At 37.5% G+C, this 15697-nt stretch overlaps 1 protein-coding gene across 8 annotated transcripts in view; it reads right to left on the reverse strand.

Moving 5' to 3' along the window:
- Window positions 1–15697, reverse strand: part of ZFHX4 (zinc finger homeobox 4) — a 190990-nt gene that overhangs the window by 18824 nt on the left and 156469 nt on the right. For 4 of the 8 annotated variants that reach the window (XM_085021210.1, XM_021089180.2, XM_085021211.1 and 1 more), the window contains exons 6-8: window positions 6778–6894; window positions 460–593; window positions 45–245 (exon numbers count right to left, since the gene is read on the reverse strand). In XM_085021210.1, the coding sequence (XP_084877336.1) occupies window positions 45–245; window positions 460–593; window positions 6778–6894 (452 nt within the window). Of the gene's footprint in view, window positions 1–44; window positions 246–459; window positions 651–6777; window positions 6895–15697 lie in introns of all 8 variants that reach the window. The other 4 variants (XM_021089181.2, XM_021089177.2, XM_085021209.1 and 1 more) reach the window with 1 other exon arrangement.

Consider the following 15697-nt stretch of genomic DNA (forward strand, 5'->3'; position numbering starts at 1 on the left):
TACAGGGATTATGTCACATATGCATCAACATTCAATGTCCTTACTGTCATAAGCAGCTTCTCCACACAATCCGGAGACACACTGTGCAAATGTGTCAGATGCAGCTGGAGGTGCATTTTGTTGCTGAGGACGTCCTGGCAAAGGGGACAGCAGATGACAGGCTGTACCGAGTGCTGTGACAGGACATGCATCTGGATACGACTTTGGTCCCTACTATTGTAGTTACAATAAGGACACTGATAGAACTGGAAAATATGGAATAAACATGACCACGATTAGTTCATGGATTTTGATGGCTTCAGAGCATTAGAAGTCATACCAAGGGTTCACTTCCTTGCCAATTAGAGTATCTACATATATTTCAATAGCATGGAATAGCTTGGAGGCTCTTGGGTTATCAAGGACAACAATTAAAAAAAAAACATGTTTATACAGCAAAGGGAAAAAAAGCACATTTACCTGTTCGTGACAGAATTTATTGTCCTCTGTAGGTTTTGATCTTTTTGTTGCCACATCCTCTTCTTTTGCCAGCAGGAGTGGCTGGGTTCCCCCTGCCACACTGACTTTTAGCTCCTTTTCTGGTGTGATTATTCCTGATTCCCCCAAAAGAAGAGAACACCTCGATTTTAAAAGACTAACAATGTCGAGATCTGGAAAAAAATGATGTTTTTCAAATAGCTTTAACTCCACTGAATCACCCAAAGAACCAGACAGACACTTTTACATGATGCTAATGTCAAAAGGCAAAAAACACATGTCTTTTTGTCCATAAACCAAATAGAGTTTATAAATATATTTTAAAATGTGCTTCTGTCTCATGTTTTGATAACCCTAGGTGACCTTGAAGGATTCATCAATACCATGTGCTCTCTGGTGTCTTGGTTTGCCTTTATCACATTAAAACAAATACACTCCCATGCACAAATGCTAACTTAGAAAATAATTATTTCCCTGATTGAATTATCTCTTTTTCTAAAATTCTGGGACACTGAAAACATTTCAAAATTCTAAGAAGAGCTGACTATCATTCGCGAATGAAAATAACGTCTTTATGTAGTGAATGCAAGGTTTAAAAATTATACGTTACATATTCACCGCTGCTTTTTGCGATTTATTCTTTGCTTTAGAGTCTCAGCCATTGGCTGTGCACATCACAGAGTAGTCCAAATCTCAAGAAGACAATTGTTTTATGAGGTTAATCTAAATATTCAGTGTTAAAGACAGTTTAAAATTTTGCCTAGATGAGCAACGTAATGTATAGAAGCCTCACACACATCAAAGAAAAGAGTGCAATTCCAATTTCCCAATCTAACATAAAATTCTTTCCAGCATCAATTTTCCCAATAATCTCCTCTGTGAGGCTGGATATTACAGCGACATTGGGTAGGCATGTCACATACATCTCACGACAAACACAAAACCTCATTTACCAGCCATTCCAATCTCATCATAGCGCGGCATCATCTGACCTTTTTTCTGCTGTTTATTATGAGTATTTCTAATTTTAACTTTCAATTTTCACCATCTTCCAGTCAATTTGCAACTAAATTATTTCCAGGGTGAGGACACTATCACTGGACAACTGGGTGCAAATACATCTTGAAATGCAATGAAGCTAAACCATTGATTGCTATCAGACCCCGCGTAAATATAGAGTCTAGGCGTAATCTGATTGTATGCTGTGCATGAAGATTTATCTTGATTTTTTTTTCAATCCACATACGGTTCATATAAATGAACAAATTATACCTTATTGCAAAATAACCCAGTTTTAATTTAAAAATAAGGTCAAAAATGTTATGGAAACAAAGTAAAAATGAACCCCCAAATACATTTCTCTTTATATCCTGGATGGAGATGCATGTTTTGCAGCATGTAAATAATTTTAGGAATTTTGAATTTTGAAAAATATTTAAAAGTAAGTCTGACTCTGAGGAGACCAGAGTCTTTATTTTATTTAAATAGAATTTAAATGACATAATGACAATGATTTTATTCCCTTGGAGTTTGTAGTAGGTACAGAAGTAGTGCTATGTTCACAAACAAATTGCACTGATAGTGATTTCTAGATTTACAAACACTAGATTTTATTCGAATTGGTACATTTGTCCTATATATAGGTACCTTAGAGAAATTAGATTCTTTCTCGATTTTTTGAAAAAATAATTTATCATAGTTGTATTTGAATGAATTTAAATCTGAGATAGACTAAAAATTTTCATTATATGGATTAAACAATATCCAGGTATTTGATATCCAAAGATATGTCAAAAATAGGAATGTTTATTTTGTAATTAATTCTGGTAGCCAGAAGAAATGTTTTTTCTTCTAAAAGCAAAACTCTCAAAGAAGAATATACTTTTTGCTATCATTTTAAAAGCATTGAAAACATACATGTAAGAAAAATATGATAGATAATACTTGCAAATAAAATGTATTGCTGAAGGTGTCAGATCAAGTTGTATAAAATGATTGTCTTTTAAACCAGCAAATGACTATCAGTTGATCTTTTCCTGTAAGACTGGAAGTTTTTTCTCTAAAAGTTCCCTAATAAAAGTAAGAATATGCTCCCTTAGGAGAATAGTACTAGGTCATAGTCCCTTATCATCCTTTTGTGTGCCTGGTAGAAGCAGACACAACCAAATAAGTTGGTCTGATTCCCTATGCTATCAAAGATTGTCACACGCAAGGGAAAAGAGAATTTCCACAACTCTTGCTGCTTGCAGGCCTTATGGAACTTCAGAAACAGAATAAACCTCCCAAAAACTTCTAAATCTATTAAATGTATAGCTATGGCCTTGTTTTTACAAGCATCTATCTTCTAATATTAGTACTATAAAGGATCAAAACAACAATAATTTCAAGGTTTGGAACATTTTACTAAGATTTTACAATGGATTACATATTTGGTAAAATTAATCCATGTTATTTTTATGCTTATTAATATTCATCAGTAATATAATTGCTTTTAAATTAAAGGACATTCACTATGCATCAAGTAAAAGTTAAGTTTTAGGGTTACTATTTCACAGCCATTGTGATATCTGTTGGTGATAGTATTCCACCCAATATATGTGTCTGCTTCAATTTTTTTGGCTAATTAACCTAGTTAATTAAATCATGATCTTAAGGTAAGCTAGGCGCTTCCTAAAAACTATTTTATTTTAAGTTGAAAAGAAGTTATAAACAAAGTCTAGACTGCCTAACTGTAGCTAGGAACCCCAGAAATGCATGTCACTGATAAGAAGCAGCAGCAGAAAATGCTAAGATGTAATAACATGTGACAAAAACAGACACTTGAAGATAAAACAGGTTACTAGGATTATTTGCAAAAATGAGGGACATTACATTTTATGCACGCATGCCTTTTCTACTCAAAGGGGCACCATGTCGGGTATGACGGCTTCCCTGGTAAATTATAAGAAATCAACTCTGGGGTCTTTTTTGAATTGTTTTATCCTAGAAACATCTTGTATGAAATAAAAACCAATGAATTTTAGGAAGGTTTTAAATTTTGTGATTACTCATAATTTATGCCCACAACGTTACTTGAAATAAACCCTGTTACCCTAGACAAAATTTTGAAATGAGATCATAATTCACTTTGTGTTATGAAGGCCACCATGATATCCTCAAAAAAAAAGCTATTTTAATGCATTTTTAACTAAAAAGTGAAGTCTAATTACAAATTAGCATGGCCAAATAGATGAGCCAATGATTATCTGCCAGTTATGAGATTATTTAACATGCATGAGATTACTAATATAAAAATGACATAATTTACTTCAATTCAGATGCCGCCTACTTAATAAATTTTCAATCCCTAAAATACAGAATGTTGTAAATAAAATGGTTTATACTCATAACAGGTGAGGGAAATCCCATAGCACATATATACTAAAAGCAAATCTTGAAAAAAACAATAAAACAAAAATGCTAAGTTATTATTTATGAATCAATGTATTTGATAAAGTTTGAATACTATCCAACTTGGATAATGCAACTCCAAATAAGTCTAAATTATAATTACTGGTACAGTATTCTTTTTAATGAGACTAGAATGAAAGGATAATTTTAATTGCAATAATAAAGGTTAATTTCCATCTTTCCTCATGTTTACTTCCTTATTAAAAAGTGGTCCCCTTAGCCACGGCAGAGACATATTACATTTTCAATGCAAATGTATTAATCTGGATAAACTCTATATTAATTCTTGTAGTGCACAGAGCTATAATTTGGATTATAATTAATCTAAAGTGGCACTAGATTTAAATGACAATATAAATGAGGCATTAGGAGGCTTTTCTATTATGAATGAATATTCAACAAATATGACTTGCATATTGCCAAGTCTCATTTTGAAAGCTCTAGTCCTAGAGATTAATGTCAGCAACACAGTACAACAGCTTATACAAACACTGTCTTCCTAAAACATGTTAATTCCTTCCTGTCTAAAAAATTCTATGTGAAAGTGAGGAGTCACCCTGTTTTCTAATATTAGAACATGTTAAGATAGTGATTAGTTTATAAATTTGCCAGTATTTTTTGACATTTATAACTGACATAAGGGAAAAAAAAAAAACCCAATGTGTACATATGTGGTTATTCAATCATTAGAAGTACTTATAAGGGAAAAAAAAATCCATGTAATAATTTTTTCACCTAATCAAATTCAATTTAGAAAGCAGAAAACTTTGTTAAAAGTTCATGTTAGTTGTCCATAATAAGACCTGTCTTGATGTCTGGGAGGTTTCAAGGCTAAATATTTGCATTTCAGTAATTGCTTTGAGTTGATGCGGAAAAGCCCATTTTTATCCCTACAGATGTAGTTGGGGAAGCATAAAAATGTGTTTTAAAAAGCTACCTTTATCCAACAGTCTGTATCCTCTTGTGTGCCTGAGTCCTGTCAAGATGGTACAATTAGATGCCCAAGAAAGGACAATAACTCATCAGGCCATTAGGGAGTGATTGAGCCCATTATTTATGTAGAGCAGTAAACTCCACTGGTAGAGATAGAGCCTCTGCATCTGTGATATGTTCCAAGCAAGGCTCCTTCCTCATTGGTGAGATCGGAGCCATTTTCAAGAGGTTCCCACAACCCATCCTTTACAAGGTATTAGTTGCTTAAAACCAAGCACAATGTCACATTCCTAGGTATTACGTGAACACTCAATGGACACCACTGTTCTATTTGTGTATTTTACAGAGCTTTCTGAAGAATGAGGTGGAGGGGAATAGAGTCCACAATCTCTTTGGTACAACTGTGAGAAAAATCACCAATAGATGGGGGATGATCTGGCCCTCCCTGGAGTGGTCAAGCAGCTAAGCCTTGATTAGTTCCTTCCTAGACCTAAACTGACTACCTTGCTATTTCCAATTCTTTTCAAATGAGGTTTAGATGGCACTGCACTTGACCTTGGCTGATCACAAGGTGCTTCAAATTCCTTGTCAGTAACCTCAGGCACCAGCTTACTCATACACAGCGATGGCATCTTTGTTTTACGTTGCTTCAGGCTCAGTACCAACATTAGATCCTCTTTGTTTAAATCAAATTAAATTCATATGTTAGCCACTGTACTCTAGACCCAAATTTAAATGCACCTTTTCTCATTGGAAATTCAGCCTTAAACCATATAGGGTGGGGGACAGGGAGGCCCTTCAAACGATTTTTGAAGGGAACAGAAAACTCAGATAGGCAAAGACTGAACTACAAATACGGGGTAATTCAGGTTTACATAAACGGGCACGTGAAAATGATATTTTTGTGCACAACCCAATGTCTTCAGAGGGAAAACAAGCTTCTTTAGATGCGGCTGTCACTGGAATTCAAGGAGAAGATAGATGACTACCTGAAACTAATAGGCTTGAACCCGTTTCAGCACTTCTTCTGCTTCAATGAGTCCAACATAATAAAACTAGGTATAGCGTGCAGCAAAAGTAGCCAATGTAATATTCATTGCGACCATAGATTTCCATCTCATACATACAAAGCATGGATGAAGTCATATATTTGCCAAATCAAACACAGAAAAAGCCTTAGGTATCCACACCAGATGCTGGCCTAGCGTTTGTTTGTGCACAAGTAAATGTCATGACACGAAGGTTTGTTTTCAAAGACAGTAGCTTTCATTACTGGGATTTGTCTATTCTAGAAGATCAAAATTACCCAGCACCTAATCCCTTCTCAATGATATTTCCTCTTCTTAGGCTGAATCATCTGTAAACTTTTTCACTGGATTTTGTTTGAAATGCCTCAAATAGATGCCCTGGAAAAGGGCAAATTCCTGAGTGTTAGTTGTAAAAAAAAAAAAAAAAATCGAGGAAAAATAACATTTATTTTTAGGGTTATGTGGTTTGGTGGTGGTGGGGTGCATGTGATTGAATGAAAAAAATTCAAGTGATACCTAATCCTGTGCTTTTGAAAAATTAATATGCCATCAGAGGAATCACAAGTATAGCTAAGATTAATGAAAGGCGCTTAAAAAATTACAAGCACACAAACTGATTTGATTAAAAAATAATCTTGCTGGTCGTCCTGCAATATTCTTCAACTTATCCAAATCTATTCTGTCAGATGGTTATGATTAAAAATAGGTCAATGGGAGGCTACTGATAGAAATCACATGCAAAATGCACATGCAATGAAGAGTAGTGGGAATGTTCAGACAGTTTAAAATGAATAAAAGCTTTTAATAAGCTTTGGGAGGGGGTGAAGGAAGGGCTGATTGCAGGGAATGGGGGTGGGGAATGGAAAGGTGAAAGACTCTAGCATCTTACCCGTGTCTTTATTAGAGTTCTTGCCTTCATTATTGTCTCTCTCACTTGTGTCTTTCTCATCATCCTCAGCCACTGCTGTAGGTCTACTAGCTCCTTCTGTCTCCTCACTTTGTTCTTCTGTTAAGAAAGGCAGACCAGTCAGAAGGATGGAAAACCCCAGAAAAACACATGCGAAAATAAACGACGTGACCATGTTGAAACTTTGCTATATGTGACTCATCTGCAGACGTTCATTCTCCAAAAAAGAACATGAATTTATTCAAAAGTCTCTATTAGAACCTGCTAGCAATACCAATGCAGTTTTTTTTTTAATCTCAAGCAACTTCTTTTACAACCATTGAGAAATGTGCCTGTACTAAATTAAAATAAAAGAAATTGTTTAAAAGAAGTATAGTTCAAGCTAGGAAAGATTGAAAAATGGAGGTTAGAAAAAATTATGGTTGAAAAACGTATAGTTATGAACGGGGACAGGTGGGGGGAGGGGTGGACTGGGCGTTTGGGATGGAAATATTCTAAAATTTATACATTGTGATGATGGTTGTACAAAAATAAATATAATAAAACTCACTGAATTATTAAAAAAATATAAATAAATAAAAATAGCGGTAAGGCAATTTTGCAATTTCAACAGTAGAACCTTCTGAGCTACATGAACCCACCACTGTTCCAGGGACTTGGATCAATGGCAGAAGGAACCAAATTCTCGGAAAAATTTCTTAGTGAAATAACATGATGATGAGGGGTTAACTCTAAGACAGGTGTTGCTCCTGCCTTTCAGTCCTTAGACCCCAGAGGAGTTCTTTGGAATTTGTCAGAGTAAGATCTCAAAACTTCAGTTCCACTGAGATTTTTTTTTAAATTTTCCATAGGGGGAGCCATATGGGGCGTAGGACAGGAGAAGGTATAACTTCTATGACAACCACATCACCCCACACCTCATTCACGGGCTTCACACCAGCTAGATTACATGGAAATCCTCATAGTAACTCAACCCTATTTAATTATTCTGTAAATCTTAGCTACGCCGCTGCTGGTGGATTAATCTGTTTATGCAGTTCGCCTCTATGCTGGGTCTGTGTAGCACTAATCCGTGAAAGGCCCACTGTTCTCTTTCATCCTGCGATCATTCGTTTCTCACTGTGCTGATGTCACATTTTAATGAATTTTTAGCAATCTGAGTAATGCCAGATAACCAGGCTCGCAACTCCCCACAGCATGGCATGCTGTTTTCAGGGCAGCACAAAAAAATAAAAAACCATCTTCCCCTGTTCAGGTAGGAATTACATAAATTAGGAGGAGAAGGTAAAATGGGATTTGAAGCACCAGGCTGCTCAATTTCATAAAATCTTTAATGACCATATAAATTAACCCTGGAAAGGCAAAAGGTCATCGACACACATTTGCATACCCTCTTCTATTTGCTTTTGATAAGCAGAGCTTTTATGCTGAGAACATGATACAATTAACCCTTCAATAACCAGACAAAACGCTGCTCCGGACATTTTAAGTGTCAAGCATTAACTGAAAATTACACACTGCATAAAATTTTCATTGCAAATGCTATAGTGATTGAAAGGGGAAATCGTGGCCTTCTCCACACCCCATGTTTTTTTAATAACGTTCTGACAGCAGAATGAAATATCCACTGTCATATGTAGCAGCTGAGCACAAAAAAAAAAAAAAAAAAAAAAAAATTGCTATTTAGTGCCTCACTTGCCAGCCATGCTCTACAACTGTGGGAGCAGAAAACAGAACAGAGGGGGACAGTTCTGGGCTCAAGGCGGGGAACAAATGCAAAAAAAAATAAAGGGGGGAAAACAACACATTTAATACATGCGACATAAGAGTTTGCTTCAACTGTAAGTCCTCAAAGGCACCATACAAATCCACTTATTCCATATTTGCACTTTGCCGCTGCACAAAGGCAGAGGGGAGGTCCTTGGGGAGGGGTCTGTCATCTGAGGGTCTGGGGGAAGTTTCCCTTTCAGGCAAATACACACGGAAATTGTACTTGAAGAAGAGAGAAATCAACCCTTCCCCTGGCTGCAGCCTGCTTTCACCCTTGGTGATAATCGCTGATCAAACACAGGCTCCCTCCTCCCTGCATGGGGCCAGGCTGGGTGGGGACAGTGGCCTGGCTCAGCCTGGGAGGCTGGCTGGCTGAGATTATGATGGGATTGGGCTGTGTCCCTGCCAAGTCCACACACGTGACACGAGATCCGGTGTCAGGCCCGCGACCTACGACAGCCCGTGGCAATTACTTCTCAACTCATCCTGGGGACGGGATGCAAGGCTTCTTTGAGTTAGATTTACTGGACCTTTCCCCCAGGGCTGGAAAATGAAGTGTCAGAGCGCTACTGAGTGTCCTTATCTTGAGGGGACATAAAATCGTAAGGGCTATCGCAACTCACATTCATAAAACATTGCGTGTCAGGAGAAGACGACGCAAATTATGAAGGGACTCAAAGAAAAACTACAGTATAATCTGGGTCTCATCAGACAGTTTTTCCAGGATCCTCTTCTTCATTTTTCTGGTATGTGTTTTAAGTGTGAGAGAAATTCCCAGACAAGTTCTTCTATACATCACTGTGGTGTCTGACCTCCGCGTGACCCTGGCAACAGTTTGAGAAATCTGAATGTGAACAAAGACTCTGTGTCAGCAGCAGCGAAAGACTGTGGGATAGACGCTCCCCATCAACTTAATCGCAAACAGCAGTTCTGAGGCCATAACTTTGCCCAGCTCCTCCAAGCCACAGCTCATAACCTCCAGAAGTGGATTTGCCTTCACCGCCTCTGCTTCTCTGACTCCCTGTCCCTCTTCCCACCCCCCCCACCCCCCACCCCCGTTCTTCCTTTGAAGTAGGCAGGCAATTAGCTCTAATGCTCAAGCAATTCAGACCTGTTTTGTGGTTTCAAAGGCGAAAGCTGTTTATTACAGGTAGGCCCTCGAAGGGAGCCATAGAACTTGGCGAGCTTTTTTTTTTTTTAATCAGGCAAAAAATAATCAAAGGTTCACTTAGGTACACCGTAAAGTTTCAGACGAGTCAGAAGAAAAAAGGTCACTTTCAGTCTTCAGCAGAGTTTTTGAAATAAATCTGATATTCATTTCATAAATAGACTTTTGAGTCAAGAGTATTAATGTGGAGAAACCACTTTCTCTAGGAAACTCTGTAGGTTGGATTTGGGGTTAAGGGTAAAAGAGTGGCTAGATTCTCATTTTCAAGTACCACATTTCCTCAACTGTAAAATGCTATGAAATGTAAGATGGTTACATTTTATGAAAAAAGGAAAAAGATATATGTGATATTAAATGTACCGAAGGGATGCCTGAGAACTGGGGAAAATTACATAAAATTCCAAAGTAAAAAGGCTAAAGCGGTTTTCATTTTCATCAATAAATTTCTTCAACATATTACATGTAATAATAATGAAAGTATTATAGCATTTCATAATACCGTTGTATTCACACTATATATATTTCAATTATTCTTTTGCCTCATGGAAGATTAAAAATGCAGTATTCATATGTTAAACTTTATGATATGAGGGTACTTAAGTTTAAAATGTGCATTGGGGTCCAGAAGAACTTCCCAATTTTCAAATAAGTGATAAAATATTTTTATTTTAAAACATTTAAAAATAATAGGAAGACAACATAATACTATAGTCTTCCTATTTTATAGACATACAATTAACTTCCCCTAACATTTTTTTTCTTCTTACAGCCACACCTGTGGCATATGGAAGTTCCTGGGTTAGGTACTGAACTGGAGTTACATCTGCAGGTCTACACCACAGCCACAGCAACACCGGATCTGAGTGGCATCTGTGACCTATACTGCAGCTTGTGGCAATGCCAGATCCTTATCCCACTGAGCAAGGCCAGGGATCGAACCGGAATCCTCACGGACTTTGTCAGGTTCTTAAGCCACTGAGACAAAGTGGCTTAAGCCCCCTAGCATTATCATCATGCCTAAAAGGATGATCTTATAATTTACTCTACACATACACATAAACCATATTTCAAAGAAAAGATCCTTTTGTTTGTTTGTTTGTCTTTTTAGGGCCACCGTGGCATATGTAAGTTCCCGCACTGGTGGTTGAATCTGAGCTGCAGCTGCAGGCATATAGCCACAACCACAGCAATGCAGGATCCAAGCTGCATCTTCCACCTACATCACAGCTCACTGGCAACGCCAGATCCTTAACTCACTGATCCAAGGGCAGGGACTGAAACTGAATCCTCATGGATATTAGTCAGGTTCATTACCAATAAGCCACAAAGGGAACTCCTAAAAGAAAACTTTTTGAATGACCAGCTTGTAGTATTTTTATTTGAATAAGAAAAAAATTGGAAATTCATTATCAACTTATTCTATAAAATTATAGTATATAATTTCTAAGCAAATCAACTTCAGAGATAGCCCTCACATTAAACACCAGCCAGTTTTGTTGATTCCCATTGCTTTACTATACAGTTGGGTTTGGGAACCCTCTGAGTCTTTTAAGGAAAACACTGCATACTTTTTAAGCCCATGTAAAGAGGAAGCAGAGGATAACTTTTAGGTTTTTTATATTGAACATCTTTGCTAGACACTTGGCTTACAAGAATTCCTTCCTGGGCAGTTCCTGCTGTGGGTCAGCGTGTTAAGAACCTGACTAGTATCCGTGAGGATGCAAGTTCGATCCCTGGCCTCACTCAGTGGGTTAAGAATACAGCGTTGCCACAAGCTGTGGTGTAAGTCGAGGATGTGGCTGGGATCTGGCATTGGTGTGTCATAGGCGTTGGCTGGTGGCCACAGCTCTGATTTGACCCCTGGCTTGGGAACCTCCATGTGCTGCAGGTGCCGCCCTAAAAAGACGAAAAAAAAACAAACAAAAAAATCCTTCCTGGGCCCCCTCCTTGTCTTGCTATCCAGTTCCCACTCCCTCCAAATCTATCCTTTCTATGATCTACTTAAGTGTGACTTCTCTACTTCAAATCTTTCAGTGACTGCCACGACTTAGAAAGAAAAAGTTCAATCTTCTATACATGGCAAGAAGTTCTTGTCTACCATTCCAGTCTCATCTTTCTTCCCTTCCTATCTAACACTTAACTCTTGAGAAGAGTCTTCTCAAATTTTAGGGAATCAGAATTACCTGGAAGACTTGTTAAAACACAGACTGCTGGGCTCCATCCTTAGAACTTCTGATTCGGTCAGTTTAGAGTGAGGCCTGAGAATTTACATCTCTAATTTCCTAGGTGATGCTAATTCTTGGTCCGAGGATTACATTTTGTGCTCCACTGTTTAGACACATACACCAGTCATTAATGCCGTCTTTCTTCCTATAAGACATACCAACCTGTTTCTTTGTCTTACTTAGAATGACTTTTCTCCACTGTATAACTTCCATCTTTCCTTTAATCCTAGCTTGGGAAGTATCAGTTTCAACAGATATAAAAACTGAGTTAATAATACCCACCTCATGGATTTGTTATAATGTATAAAAATTAGTCAGCACAGAGCTTAACCCAAAATAAGTATTAAAAAATGCTAACTGTGTCATTATAATTGATTCTTTCTCCAAAAAGTCTTCCCTGAATGTTGAATTAGGATTAATGTTTCTGGATAAGTTTTTTTTTTTTTTTCTTTTTCTTGTGCATCAGTATCAAACGACTTACCCTAATATGTGGAAGTTATCTGTGTATTGGTTACCTCCCTTAATAGGTACAGATTTACTGAAAATAGTGATTATATTATTTGTCACTGTGCCAGAGGCACCTATTATAAAAGGCAGGCAATAATTGTTGGAACACTGAATTCCCTTAAGGAAGCAAAATTAGGGGAAGAAAAGGAGGAGTTCAGACTCTCTAATTCCTCTATTTCCCTTCAATAAAACCTAAAAGGGGTATTTCTGGTTTGGTTTGTTTTTGTCTGGTTTAGGGTTTTTTGTTATTGTTGTTGGGTTTGTTTTTGGTTTTTTGGGTTTTTTGTTTTTGTTTTTGTTTTTTGCGTTTTCTCTATTAAATCACATTCTTTATTTATCCCTCTCCAGCCGGGCTTCATATCAATTGCTCTTCTCAAAGCCTCCAATGACTTCCATGCTGTGAAATCCAATGATCACTTTTCTGTCTGCATCTTACTTAACTTTGTTCAACAAATGTTACTATTCCCTTCTCCTTGAAAAAAAAAAAAGGTCCCTTTCTTGAATTTCATTGCATCGGACTATTGTGATTTTCATCCTAACCCCCTGAAGATATCCACTCATTCTCCTTTGCTGGGGCCTCCTCCATTAAAAATCTCAATATTGGAGTGTCTCCAGCATTGGTCCTCAGGCTTATTCTCTTATCGATGAAGACAGTTTGATTGGAGGAAAAACAATGATCTCCTTAGACAATTTCATCCAGATTCATTGCTTTCGATTTCATATTTCCATTCGGATGTATGGAAGGCATACAAAATTTAACACCACCAAATCAGAGTTCTTGGAACCCTTCAACACAACTCACTCTCTCCCCAGTCTCCACCATCTCAGTTAAGGGTAACACCATTCACCAAAAGCAAGAGTCTTCACTGGCTTGTTTCTTTCTTTCTCATGTGCACACAGTCCATCAGCGAGTCCCATTCATTCCATTTCCAAAATATTTGGTGTACAGTAAATCCATCTATTTCTTTACATTTCCATTGCCGGTACCCTAAATCGCTTACCTGTATTTTGCAATGGCCTCATAACTGGAAGAGACTTGCTCTTGCTTTCCTACAATTTATTCTGCACACCTGAGTAAAACTGAGCCCTTCTCCTGGTTGAGCCCTACCACAGCTTCCTATTTCACTTAAAATAACATAACAACTCCATACTGTGGTTGAAATGACCAGGTATTTGCCTACATTTACGACTTCACTTTATGTTGTTTTCCTCTTTCCTCCTCACTCACTAATCTCCCTCCACACCTAGCCTTCTCCCCTGTGCAGAATACGACCAACTTCTTCCTTCCTCTGTCTGTAATACGTTTCTCCTAATGGGCTCCTTCTTGTTATTTAGGACTCAGCTCACCTGTCATTTCCTCAGAGCATCCTCTGACCACTGCTTCTAACGTAGCACATCACCTATCACACAGGTGGGGGTCCTCAGATCTGAGCAGGAATCACTGCCACCAGGAGGGCTTGTTAAAGCACAGACCTCTGGGCCCCATCAGTGTTTCTGATTCAGTAAGTCTGGGGTGGGGCCTATGAATGTGCAGATTCCAAATTCAAGTTCCCAGATTGTGCAGGTGCTGCTTGTAAGGGACCCACACTTTGAGAAGCTCTGCTCTACACATTACCTCTTTTATTAATCTATCTATCTATCTATCTATCTATCTATCTATCTATCTATCTATCTATCTATCTATTTATGTCTTTTTGCCATTTCTTGGGCCGCTCTTGTGGTATATGGAGGTTCCCAGGCTAGGGGTCTAATCAGAGCTGTAGCCACAGGCCTACACCAGAGCCACAGCAACGCGGGATCCGAGCCACATCTGTGACCTACACCACAGCTCACGGCAACGCTGAATCCTTAACCCACTGAGCAAGGCCAGGGATCGAATCTACAACCTCATGGTTCCTAGTTGGATTCGTTAACCACTGCGCCACGACGGGAACTCCCACATTACCTCTTTTATTTCCTTCATCCCATCTGTTGCAATCTGAAAAGAACTTATTGTATAGAAATATTGTCTAAAAGTGAGAGAACTCATCTGCCTTACAGTCAGATGAGCTATGGCCAGCAGTCCCTGGCAATTTTGAGTAAAACCTGATGGTTCCTAGTTTTCTTACTTGGAGGAGTAACTAGGTCTATGGTATGATGTCATCAAGAGAAAGAAAAATGGTTTTGTAGAAAAGAGACATTAAACTTGGAATTTGTTATATTTGACTTTTCTGCAGAACATCCCCATGAAAATACCCAAAAGGCATGGGAGTATCCAAATATAAAGCTTCTTAGAGAGGTTGAAGTGAAGATGTCTTTGTTTACAAAATCATAAAGAAGTGTACTGACAAGGACTGTTCTCTTTTCAGTTTGGTTTTATTGTCATAGTCTTGATTTTTGCCCTATGACCTTTGAACCAGTCATTAATGGAATTTTTGATTGCTTGAAGTGAGGAAGAATAGCTAAGTTTATGCTACTTTATCTTAAATATATTGTCTAGTTTTCTAGGGAAAAATGACATAAAATAAAAAAGTATTTATAAATAAAAAGTATTCATGAGACAGGCATAGGTGAAGGTAAACTTAACTGAAGAATTTTTTAAGGGAGTTGTCCTGGCTTTCTATTGGAGGCATGGTTTCACTTGCAATATTTTTTTAAGTATTTCAATACACCATCATGATTGCAAAGGCCTTTTTGTGATCATTTTTTTTGTTTCTGTATAGCACATTATTATTCTAATTGTATAAATCTGGAAACTGGGATCATGCTTATATAGCAGAAATAAATGAGGTGTGCTGTAGCAACAAGGGTGAAATTCCTCTTAAATTATCCAAATATAATGCAGCTAAGAAGGCACAGCCTCCATTTTTTAACACACACATAAGCATGCAAAGCACAGGAACTAGTGACTGCGCTGACGTGGCTCTAAAAATCCAATCAACTTATTAATGACCAAAACTAAATCCACCTTCCAGGCTGTTTGACTTGGGGAAAAACAATACCCAGCTTATTGACTTACACTTTGTATAAAACTGACCATTTAGGTAAAACTTCGCTGCATATAAGTGTAGCTGTGAGAAATTCTCCAGCAATATTATGCATATGTATATGTATAACTAAATCACTTTGCCCTACACCTGAATCTAACACAACATTGTAAATCAACTATACTCCAACATAAAATAAAAATTAAATTTAAAAAATACATAAAGATAAACATTTAAAAAATTATCCAGGAAAAGTTACTATTATT

Source organism: Sus scrofa, chromosome 4 (assembly GCF_054392235.1).
Source record: "Sus scrofa isolate SSC_HxYL_T2T_F1_AM1 chromosome 4, Sscrofa_HxYL_maternal_Yorkshire_Landrace_v2.0, whole genome shotgun sequence".
NCBI classification, from domain to species: Eukaryota; Metazoa; Chordata; class Mammalia; order Artiodactyla; family Suidae; genus Sus; species Sus scrofa.